Genomic DNA, 13,097 nt, shown 5'->3' on the forward strand with positions numbered 1-13,097 from the left:
ATAGGCCTCGTGTAGCTTTGCGCGAAATTTTAAGGAGCTGGGTTATTATATATTTGTATTATAAAACGTTTTTAAATCATTAATAAACTATTTCGTTCATAAATGTTTATGTTCACGTTCTACGATATCGTAATAACACTCTTTTACAGTACGTCCTGAAGTTAAATAAAAAATATTTAATTTATATTTATTTTCACATCTACATAATAAAACACATTGTCTATTTAACATTCGTTCTGAAAGAAATACAAGTTACAAGATATGTTGTTTAATATTTCCGATAATAACAACCGCTATATTTAGATTCGAAATACTACTGAAAAACTGTTATTTTATAGTTTTATAACTTTTAAGAATAACTGTCAATTTATCCAGAAGCTTATTTTTAAATTGAAGTCACAGTAAAAACAAAACACCAAACAACAACATATGGTACTGATTATTAAATTTTTTCTAACTACATAGCTTGCTCTGATCGGAAGTTAGTACTACTACTGTATGTTTTGAGTCCAAAATAACTTAGTGTCATTTTAAATTTTTTAAACACGTGTGTTATTACCTGAACCCTGAAGAAGTAACTGTATTTTGATCATGAAAGATTATCTAAGGCATGTTTTGAAGCCTGAAAAAAACTATGTTCAATATTTTCGATCACGACTATACTTCAGAATAACTACAGAAATATGTTCACATTGCATTCTAATCCCACAAAAAACTATGGTATTTTATCTATGGCAACAGACGATTAATGGTATATTCTGAACCGTGAATTACCTATGATCTTTATAGTTGTGTTATTTATTTTTGTGCAATAAAAAGAGATGATCTATGGTACATTTTGAGTTCTGAAGAAGAAATTCATTTTATATTTGTAAGTAAATATACAATGGTTTATATACAGCAAGTCCTGAACTAGAAGAAAGTAGACTCACAAACTATATATTTATATTTTCGAGAAAAATTAAAACATCTGCTAGTTTCAGTACGAGCATGGAAATTTTTCCCTCTTAAAAACACGAGCTTGATCACGAACTTTAATATAATTTCCAAGTGCTTAGAATTGTGTATTTAATGATTAACAATCTCCGGTGTTCTTCAGTTCCAGATGTTATGTCTTCTAACAAGGATCTAACAATCTTCGAAAAGGTGATGACAGTTAGAGGCCCGGCTGGCTGTCGCTTCTGTAATCGACACTTCACAGATTGTGGATGTGTCAACAACTAGTGCTGTAATTGGTAAAATAAGAGTGAAAGTGGCACCAAGACCATTTTATAGAGAATTGTGATACGAAATAGGAAAGCAATAATAGCCAAGGAACTTTGAATTGGACACCATCAACCAATGCTAGAAAAGCGAGCCTGGTCATTTTGGGACCATAGTAGAGCAACGACACTGATTTATCACTTCGAAAAACGCGAGTTTGTGCACACAGAGTTGGAACGATAAGAAATGGTGGACTCAAGAACAGTTTGGTTTGTTTTGAATTTCGCGCAAACCCACACGAGGGCTATCTGCCCTAGCCGTCCCTAATTTAGCAGAGAAAAACTAGAGGGAAGGCAGATAGTCAACACCACCTACCACCAACTCTTGGGCTACTCTTTTATCAACGAATAGTTGGATTGACGTTGTAACGCCCCCACGGCTGAAAGGGCGAGCATGTTTGGTAGGACGTGGATTCGAACCCGCGAACCTCAGATTGCGATTCAAGCGCCCTAACAACCTGGCAATGCCGGGCTTCACTCAAAAACAGTGGAAAAAAAGTGATTTGATCAGAAGAATTAACATTCGCTCTTTTTTTCCTTGTGTATGTATGGAGCCAGCCCAAGAAATTGCGCACCTGTTACAGGTGCAAGAACTTCAATAATGGAGTTGGGTGCATCATCTTAGTTTACACTTGGTCCAATCATTGCAAAGAAGACAGGATAATATCTACTCACTCGAAGACCTGGTTCATATTATGACGTAGCATTTTTCTTTCAAGAAGGAATTGCTTTCAATAGTTGTTATAAACGGGTTTGTCACGTATAATGAAACATTTTTCATCGAGTCTTGCTCGATATCAGTCTCATCGAAACGTTATGGAAATTGAATTTCGAAATCGCTGTCCTTCTCTGATATACTTGAGTAAATGTGAGAATAGTGAGATATTCATGTTGAAAACTCCAAAACTTTGACTCTCCATTGAAAAACTGAGTTGGTATTGTTCTGAAAGCTTATGATGACACAAGGTCAAATTAAATATTTTTGTATAAGTGTTTCTTCGTCCAAATTCTGTACATTAATTCATACATTTATAAAGTAAATGAGGTATAAGTATTACGTGAACTGACTGTACCAGTTGCTTATAGATTGTTACGTTGCACAGTGTCCTCTAACACGCAAAACCTTCCTTATGTATTCGAATAATACGTTCAAAACGTATGTCGAAATTGAAATCAAATATACTATGCTCTGATACGTATTTATCCATATCATCTTTATGTCACCATCTATTACAGTAATTTAATATCCTTTTTCTTTGTTCACTATTGTAAAAATAGGCTGTTTGAGAATCATATTTGAATTTTACATTTGATTTATTTTTTATTATTTCATCAGCCAAATAAGTATAACAGGCTTCACAAAATTGTATGTAACAGTACTATAATACAAAATACTGATGAATCCAGTAAATAAAGACAACTGTGTAGGTAGAACAAACGCTAATTCATATATTTACACTCACATATTACAATATTGTAATATCAGATTGGCAACTACTGTAAAATAGCTGTTATTTTAAAACAACTCTTGTTTTATCTAGGTTTATCAATACCGGATTGTGTTTCTTAGCCAAACTATGATTGACTTTTGAATTTTACACTGAACTACTACAGAGATTTTGTTGATATGCTATAATAACCTTTCCCTATTGGTACAAGATTTACCAGTGGCGCGTGTATGCACCATATAGTTCTTTTGTATAATACCAGTACCGTTAACCTGTTAATGGTGTTAAGGAATGAGGAGTTTTGCTGTTAATTTTGCCGTTCTTGTTGCCTTTCTAGTTGTTGTTAGGAGTACAGTGTAGACTACTTTGATGACTAGGCCGTTAATTTATTTATGATACAAAATAATGTAGAGTGGGTTGCACTACTGATACTTGTCAGTCAGTTTTTTTCAGTTGTTGCTAGGAGTACGGTGTAGACTAGTGTGCTGACTAAGCAGAGTGTGTTACACTATACTTCATCAGTCCCTGTACTCGCACAGTTGCTTTTAGGATACTGTGTAGTTTTTTCTACAGTGATAGAACCGTTAACCTATTGATAATGCTAAGGAACACAGAGGGTACTCCTTCTGCGATATCTTAAAATCGTTGCTATAGTAACTTGTCAACTCTGTAGCTGTTCGGAATACATCAAAAGCTTTAATATACACTGTTCAAAACGTTAACTTTTAATAAATCAAATGACATTGCTTTAGACAAACTAAAAACAAAAACAAATCTGGAATAGAAATTCGTTATTAATGTTACACTGTTGAGACAATGTTCATCAGGGATGTATGATGGCGATGATAAAGAATGAAGAGTGTTGTACTGATGAGTTAAGATTGTTTCTATAGTAACTTAGCAGTCCCCGTATACCATTCAGTGCCAGTTAGGGTGACTCCGTGCGTTATTAGTACACTGACAAAATCGTTAAGCTGACACGGTTTTTAAGGACGTATAGAGCGTGAAGCTCTAGTGATGTGTCAGCTCGTTGCCATAGCAACTTAGTTACTGCTTGAGGGTATACTGTAGATTTTGGCATAGTTATATATTATAAAGCTAGTTTAGTAAAAGCTTTCCGATAGAAAAAAAAAAAAAAAGAATAGTCCTTGAAAATGAAAGTATCTTTCTTCGGTTCAGTTGGACTGTCAAAGCTGGATTGTTTAGTTGCATTAAGTCACCCATGCGGATTTAAGAGTATGTTCATTCAGCCAGAGTCTATAATTGAATGGACTCGAAAAGGACTATTAGTTCAATAAAACCTTTATTTTTAATTATATAAAGTAATACTTACAAATTATATTATTCTGGTAGATTTACGGTAGTCTTATCTTTCAGTCTTTCCCCCCCCCCCGCTGAGTCAGCGATACGTTTACGGACTTAAAACGCTAAAATCCAGGGTTCGATTCCTCGCGGTGCACAAAGTGCAGGTAGCCTATTGTGTAACTTTGCGCAAAAAACAAACAACAACAAAAAACAAACAGATTGCTCGTCCAAATGAATTAGAAGTGTAACATTGTTTATCAGTTCTAAAAGAATGTTGTTTTAGGGCATGTAGAGTCTGTCCAGCTTCACTATGAAAGTACGATCATCTATCAGTTACATACTAGTGTGCTAAGAAAAGTATGGTCATCCAGCAGGTCTGTCTAAGTCTAATCGTCTACGTGGACAATAAATACGGGGATAGGAGAATATTATAAGCAACCAACAAGGTTATAAAACTATTTTAATTTAGGGGAGTCATAAAAGATATGGCTATCAACCAGATTTAGTGCATTATGATACTCCACAGTGCATTTTATTAATGTCTACACAATTGCTTGAGTATGGAAGCACATTATGCTAATATAATAATAACTTGGAAATTTTTGAAGACGATGTAGTACGTTCTTCTAAGAATAAACCACTTCATGATGCTTATAAATCGTTGTTGGCCAATTTATTATTAGTTTTCGCATTTCTTGAAAAAAAAACGTATTTTAAATGTTGAAAATCAAGGTTAATCAAAACAAATATTTGAATCATGTGATATATAACAGCACTGCCAAAAAACACCTTAAGTGTGAAAAAAAGGTGCGACTAAAAATGATTGAGTGTGCGACTTAAATTAATGAAATCAAAATTGGCGGCCGAAATGGTAGCTGCACTTATAGCATTGATAAGAATTTTATAGCAAATATTCATTCATTAGTTAGCCAGGCTGCGTTTTTTGTTTTACCCACCAGGTCGAACAAGAAATGCAGCCTGGCTAACTAATGAATGAATATTTGCTATAAAAGTATTATCAATTCTATAAGTGTAGGTAACAGTTTGGCAGCTAATTTTGAGTCCATTCTTTTAAATCACATGCAGAAACCTTTTTGCAAACCTAACCTAACGCCATAGAATTTGGATTAACAGTTTCTTGTAGTAGTTTTGTAGGGTGTTTCTCACACCTCCAAATTCTGTTGAAGGTGAGTATCCGGGAGTAGGACTGGCGTCCTAGTCCGGACACCGGGTGAGCATGTTTCGGTGTGACGGAGATTCGAACCCGCGACCCGCAGATTGCGAGTCGAGTGCCCTGACAACCTGGCTATGCCGGGCCAACAGTTTCTTGTCATCACCCCCATGCAATCAGTACAGCTGTATCAAGCATCATTATTTATGCTAATTGCTTAAGCTAATATCACGTAACCCTAAACGCTCTTTAATTAGAATAATTTCACAAAATTTAGTAAATCTGTGCTGAAAAGTTGGCACTGAATAATAACAGTCCAGCCGTATGATTCTTTTGAAAACTTGAGTTAGGAACTGCTAATCTAGTTTGCTTGGCCTAATCACTACTTATGTATCTGCACGTCCTTTCACCTTATAGTTTTGCTGCTCTAAATTAGCCATGTTGAATAATTTTTTGCACACGTGGCTTATATTTACATCAAATGAGACTTTATTGTATGTTGAAAAGATGTATTAGTTTACCAAATTAGAAAAAAAATACCATAAAAGTTAAGTATGTTTTTCCGTACTTTGGTGCGTAGAAAAAAATGATGAAACTCAATCAAAATTGGAAATGGTATAGCTCAGGTATTTCTTAATGGATTGCCTTGAAATTTGGTATGTGAAGTAAGAGTCCAGTAGAACACATCCATTGAAAATATGTGATAGCTTGGATTACCATAGTCCGAGCTACAGAAGGTAGTGTGTCTTGATGATTCTGGGATGAACTGCAAAAATGGAAAAAAATATATACGCTTCTGACTTCAGGCTCCACAAAAGTATTGTTAAGTTTCTCTCCTACCGGAAGACACGTGAACTAAGGAAGATACACTCGCAAAGCTTTACATTTTCATGCATATACATGAATTCAGATTAAGCCGTCTCATCTACGTGTTTTTTGTTTTTTTTCAGAAACTTGCGCAAACCTACACAAGGGCTATTTGCGCTAGCCGTTCCTAATTTTGGACTGATAGACTAGAAAGAAGAAGGTTAGTCAGTCACAGCACTCGTCGCCAACGTTTCGCCTACTCTGACCAAATAGTAAAATTTTGCTGAAGGGAAACGTGAGCCACAAATCCTCAGATTTATAAACCAACACACTCGCTATTAGACTCTGTCCGGCTTCGTCTAAATGAAACGTAGCATTAATGCAACAAGTACGACGTGAAAGCTTATCAGGAAACAACAACAACAAAAAAAAGAAATTCTTAAAATATAATTCAGTTATTTTACACATTGTTACACATTTATGATGATAATGTACTGATGTATTATATCCAAGTGTTGCTTAAACAATGCAGGTAACCTGAAGCATCAGATTTGTGGAACACACTGGTTTATCTTATTGTTTGCAAGTGTCGCAAATATTCAAATTCTCCGTTTTGATTACTTTCTTTATTTCTAAGTATTTACCCAGAGGACTGCATTCGAACCGCTCTGAAGATTGCACATTTAACTAACTGGGGGCTCCTCGAAAGGCAATAATCCATTTTTTCCCCATCGTTAACAGAATATCTATCTATCTATGTGTGAATACATGTGCGTGATCTTTAGAAGTAATTTTTTACTTCTAATAGGAAGATCCGCCTGAGGGACGTCACAGAAGGCTCTTGTTTATTCGTTGTTGTTATTTTCTTTTTTAACCTGCAAAAGAAATTGTAATATTAACTCCTGTTGTTTGACTTATTTTCTTCACAAATCTCTACAAGATATCTACAGTTGTTTAACAAACAGTGAATAGGATAAGAGGTTTCTTTATTTATATCATTCTATCGTGGTAATATAGTCCAATGTTGAAATATATACCAGAAGCAAGCAATATATTTTCAGCATTACTAATTTTGAACAAAACACCAGAACCAGGCAAGGCTTTATGTGTAGAATGTCTGGACGCGCACATCTTAATTAACCAAGATATATCGTCTGTATTTTACGTACGCACCATTACTAGGCAAGATATTCTTTGTATCATAAGTATATACCACAACCAGACAAGACATCCGTTGTCTAGTAAGTTTTGAGAAACACATCAGAATTAGTAAATATATCTTTTGTATTATAAGTCTTGAACTACACCCAAGAACAGGGTAAGATATCCTATCACGCAAGACGTTTTATATTGTAAATCTGAATACAAACTGGAGCCTAGCAAGGTAATATTTACGTGAGAAACTTTAGATTATATACGAGATCTACACTTGGTCTAATTAATGTCAAGATGAAAAATTTACGTATACATTACAACCATTTAATCCAAGGAGAAAGAGCTTACAAGTTGAAGAGAAAGGGATTAACCCAACATGGTTGATTGAATGTTGGCCTTTAGGTTAGTAATTACGAGTGAGTTAAACAGTTGTGCCCAAAGAACTGTGTGCTGTTAAACTGAATTGCTTGATTTAAGAATTTTGTTAAAAGTTAAAATATATAATCTCTGGTTTAGTGACAATACAATTTGTGAAAATATGAAGAAACCTGTTTTCCTTCAACTTTCAGGGTGTAGTGTCCCTGAGAAACCCATTACAGTAGTCATGTACAGAATAGCATTCCATGCAGATAAAGATAAATCAAATTACTCTTTCAGGTAGACCAGGTTTATATGTATATATTAGATGCTTGCTGGCCACTGATTTTATTTTGAATTTGATTCGTTTGAAGGATATAGTTTTAAGCTAAAAATATTCATTTATAACTCTTCTTGTCCTTGCTGTGCAAAATAATATGTGTAATCCCACTAGATGACTGTCTTTTTTTATAAGAACACACATGGACAAGAGTACTAACTACCTTATCTGCTGATAGAATTTAATGTTTATAATGATCATGGCAAGTTTGGCTCAGTGAACCGTCATTAGAAAGAACAGTAGTTAAAGGCACTTGAAAGTTTAATGATTATTAACTTGAAATCGACCTTCGATCAATAAAACTTGCTTTTTCGTTTCTACTGAACTAGCAGTTTTGTTCTTAAGTAAGACCATGATTACATTTCCTTTAAGCTGTAATTGGAAACTTCACAAGATTAGTCCTTTATATTGTAAATCTTGCACACTAAAATCAGGCAAACCACCCACCATTTTCTAAATAATTTGCTAAACACTGGAAGTAAGAACTATTTTACAATGTAACTCTTTTTTTTTTAAGCATATGATGAATTTAGGAAATATACCTTTTCATTAAAGTAGAGCTAGTGAAGATGCGTTTATACTGTAACCCTTACAGTATATTCTAGAACTAGACCGAATAATCTTCAGATTGTAAACCTAAAAAATATACACTACGTGAAGTATTAGTCGCAATCTTCCACGTTATTATTGTATGTAATTTCTCCATCGCTGATCGTGCTCATTCTGATGACTACGATTAAGCATTTGCTTTACATATTAATATTCATTGTAGTAGGTTGTGACGGAGGTTAGTGAGGTCAATGTAGGAGCACGCATATTGACAGACTTCCAAAGCTACTCCAAAACAAATGTATGAATGTATAATTTTTCACGGTTTGCAGAAACGTTGCTGTGTTCTTAAACACGTGACTTAACGCTTAATTGTGATTTGTCTTTTTTTTTGTATTTTGATGCAAAGCAGTAACTAAATCTCGCACAAAAATGTTCAGTTTGATTGACTGTGCACTTTGTGAACATCAAAGTTACCCTAATATGAAAAAAAAAACCTATGGAAAGCATAAAGCCAGATGTAAAAACTTTCTTTCATTTCTGTCATTATAAGTAAAACTTTTATTGCTGAGGCAGGGTTGTAAAGCGCAAAAGACGTCAGAACGTGTATAAATTGAGCAATTCCTATAACAATAGTCAGGATTCGATTATTACTATCGATTATAGGAAGTGTTATACTGTAGCCAACAACCCAGAGGAAAATACGGCTTCAGGGACATTTAGGGTGCATACTGTTAACAATGGGTGGCTGAAAATTACTGAAATCGTGTGATATTGTCTGATTATTTAGGTTTCACCTTTTGTTTACTGATAGTAGATTAAAAATACGGAGAAATCACACGCCCCTACTTTTGTTGTTTCGGCAGAGCAAGTTGCTGTTACAATGTTTGAAACGTTCTAGCAGATAACAAAAGGCCCTCTGATTTCTTTAAAAAAGGGGTAAAAATATCCATTGCTTACCTGAATGTTTTTGTTGCTCAAGTCCACTCACTAAAGCTGTATTTGTATCCCAGTGAACATTACTTTCCTAAGACGATAGTGCAACAATCCATAGCGCCGATGTTGTGCAAAATTGATTCAAAGAGTACGATAGTGACTTTATCGTTACTGTTGGCCAATAAATTCATTGGATTCCGAACTGATTAAACACATTTAATATGAACTTTTATCTTGTATTCGCCATGTATTCGGCATCTGTAGATTATTACAGACCAAACTCATAAACGAGTGGGCTATAATAAAATAAAACACCTTTTACAATTTCTGTAGTTTATAGCATGCCAAGTTCACATTATTATATGTATGAATTTGTACAAAGAATGCTTCTAAACCAATGGTTCCAACCTTTTCCATCCCCAAATCCCCTTAAGTAAAAAAATTTTTTCGCCGTCCCCTCAATGTGAGTGTTATTTATCTGTAAAAAACAAAGTTATTGTTCGTAAATGTTATTCTTAACTTAATAATTTTAATTTAAAAGAAATAGGCTTGCCTTTTTAAGAGACCTTTCACTGTCTTTCATTTGTTCGATTAACTTATCAGTTTTTATTCCAGCAATGCAAACATAAGAAAATATATAAGCCAATAATCTATCCATGTTCTCACCACCGTTAGCGAACACTTTAAGATTTTATTCGTCCCAAGCAACCTGGTTTATTTTAGAACTGTTCTAAAATAGTTCGCGTTTCCTTTCGGCAATACTAGGCCTCTCAGGTTGCGCCACAGTTGAGAACCACTGTTCTAAACGAATGAGCAATAATCGAAATAGACATTCCGGCATCTTGTAAAGATTACACACATCAAGTTAAGTTCACCATCGTGGTGAAAAGTAATACAACTTCTTTCATAGATGGGATGAGGGTCATAGCAAAGTGGCAAGTCAGTGTATCGCTGATATTTTGGAATTGTACCATTTATATAAAATGATGTTTACTGAATAAACAGGATGGATTTTCTTTTGTCGAAATGATATGTATCAATCCGTTCTTATGTTGGATAGTCATGATTCCAGTATTTTCTGAATTCAGTCATGATACCAGTACTTTGTGGTCATGAAACCAGTACTTTCTGAACTATGTCATGAAGCCAATACTTTATGAACTCAGATATGAAGCCAATACGTTGTGAACTCAGACATGAAACCAGTACTTTCTGAACTCTGTCATGAAGCCAATACTTTATGAACTCAGATATGAAGCCAATACTTTGTGAACTTAGACACGATACCAGTACTTTCTGAACTCTGTCATGAACCCAATACTTTGTGAACTTAGACATGATACCAGTTCTTTCTGAACTCTGTCATGAACCCAAAACCTTGTGAACTCAGACATGAAACCAGTACTTTCTGAACTCTGTCATGAACCCAATACTTTGTGAACTTAGACATGATACCAGTACTTTCTGAACTCTGTCATGAACTCAATACCTTGTGAACTCAGACATGAAACCAGTACTTTCTGAACTATGTCATGAACCCAATACTTTGTGAACTCAGACATGAAACCAGTACTTTCTGAACTATGTCATGAACCCAATACTTTGTGAACTCAGACAGGAAACCAGTGCTTTCTTAACTCTCTTTAATATTTTTATGTACCATGCAAATAACGAGCAGAAAATTTCCGTGGATATTTTCAAAAAAAAATTACAGTAAGATAAAAAAAAAAAAGAAACCAAATATTGTTTCAATGTTTGCTATCTTACGTTGGAAGCCTGACAGAATACTTGGTAATATTTATTTGTTTAAGTTATCTTTATACCAAGAACCATTTTACCTCAAAATAATGTTATATTAAACTTGTAGTTGCAATAACATACGAAATTACTTTGTGGTATATATTTTTTTATTATACATGTTAAATTATTAAAAATAGGGCCTTAATGCGTCTTATAAGGAAATATTTACATGATTTGAATAATCTACAAACTAACAAATATTTGTTGTGTATTTAGATATTTCTGTGTCCTTCAGACAGTACGAAAGCAATAGCATGTTTAGAAATTATCTAATTTCCAGTTTCTTTTCCTACAGTGGTTTTGGTTTCGTAACTTTTGCTGACCCCAATAGTGTAGACAAAGTTTTAGCCAACGGACCTCACGAACTTGACGGGAAAAAGGTAAGTTTGCTGAAAAAGAACAAGTGTGGTATTGAAAAAACAATAACAACAATTATCAGTGATATTTATCCTGAATCTATTCAGATATAAATTTCACTTTTTTAACGTTAATGTTATGAGGACCAAAAAAGCTTATACTTTTTTCAAATTTTCCTTTCTTTCTTTTTTCAAGTCTCCAGGTCAGTACATTCACGTAACAAGTATGTAAACAGGAGAATATTAGAAATATCTAACTTTCACACACAGAGTTTTTCGCGAAGTTGGATATTATTTCTTAATATAGTTTCTTATTTTTATTTTTAGATAGATCCGAAGATAGCATTTCCCAAACGAGCACACCCAAAGGTAGGCCAGAAAGTTGTTATTTCTAAGTAAACTCTATATATTTTAGGGAAATAATATTTCTTAACAACAAACTGGTACGTGTATCTACAACTCACATGTGTAATCTACAGTGACATGCTTACAGACAGCAACACGATTTTATCTGAGTACTCATCTTCAGTTTGTTAAAGTGACCTATTAACAAACTGTATTTTTTCGGAGATAAATATGAGGTCAAATGTAAGCAAATGTTTGACTACACTTAAGCCGCTATTTTAAGGAATGAGTCTTTGCGTTCAAAGATTTGAATTAAATATCTGATATAAGGGAGAGTTCGCAGTTTGCTTCATGGTAATATGAAATTTCTCTCTTGCTATCTGTATATATTACAAAAGCGAACTTCCTTGGATGTAGAAATAAAGTTCTCTCGAGGAACTAGTTTTACAAGCGGAGAGATACAAGAAAAACCGGAGTGCCACGTTTAACTAGACTTGAAACTTGGAAAATAGATAAAAACATCCTCAGGACAACGAAAGCAGTTTAGATTTTGAGTTTGAAGGCTAGTGGTAACATTACCATTACAGTACAACAACCCGATGTTGCACAGAAACGAATGTCGCGTATTGTTTTCTTGGTACTTGTGTATAATGTTAAAATAACAAATAAATAACGCACAACGTTAAAATAGATATACAATTAAAACATTTTTAATTCAGGCCTCTAAAATATTGACTATACATATTCGATGACGAGGAACCCACTTTGAGACTAATAGTGGTTGGAGACGGCTTGAATGGGTAATGAAGAAAAACTTTAATATAGCTTATATTAAAGTTTTTCTTCATTACCCATTCAAGCTGTCTCCAACCATTATTGACTACACGTTTTCCTGATGATGACGTGGAAAACGTCGAAGCATGTAGAGTCAACATTTTAGAGGCCATAAATTGGCCTGAATTAAAAATGTTTTTAATTTATATCTATTTTAACGTTGTGTGTTATTTATTTATTACTTGAACATCACGGTATTGGCGTGTTCTTTTTTTCATCATTACGTTGTGTGTTATTTACTTATTATTTGAACATCATGGTATTTCCTTTTATGTAATCATCACATTTATGATACTGTTACGTCTCTGGTCGTTTGCTAATTTCCAGTATAAATTCTTCCCGACGAACTTCAGCGATACAAGTCCTTTCTTAAATAAAACTAGTTTATTCTTTCTCAATACAACTTTGCAATACATAGAATTTCCACAGTCA

At 34.1% G+C, this 13,097-nt stretch overlaps 1 protein-coding gene across 7 annotated transcripts in view; it reads left to right on the forward strand.

Annotated features, from left to right (window-relative positions):
• Positions 1-13,097, forward strand: part of LOC106472435 (RNA-binding protein Musashi homolog Rbp6-like) — a 240,342-nt gene that overhangs the window by 3,582 nt on the left and 223,663 nt on the right. For all 7 annotated transcript variants that reach the window (XM_022401773.1, XM_022401767.1, XM_013933108.2 and 4 more), the window contains exons 4-5: positions 11,426-11,510; positions 11,814-11,855. In XM_022401773.1, the coding sequence (XP_022257481.1) occupies positions 11,426-11,510; positions 11,814-11,855 (127 nt within the window). The remainder of the gene's footprint in view (positions 1-11,425; positions 11,511-11,813; positions 11,856-13,097) is intronic.

This window comes from Limulus polyphemus, unplaced genomic scaffold (genome assembly GCF_000517525.1).
Source record: "Limulus polyphemus unplaced genomic scaffold, Limulus_polyphemus-2.1.2 Scaffold120, whole genome shotgun sequence".
Taxonomy (NCBI): Eukaryota; Metazoa; Arthropoda; class Merostomata; order Xiphosura; family Limulidae; genus Limulus; species Limulus polyphemus.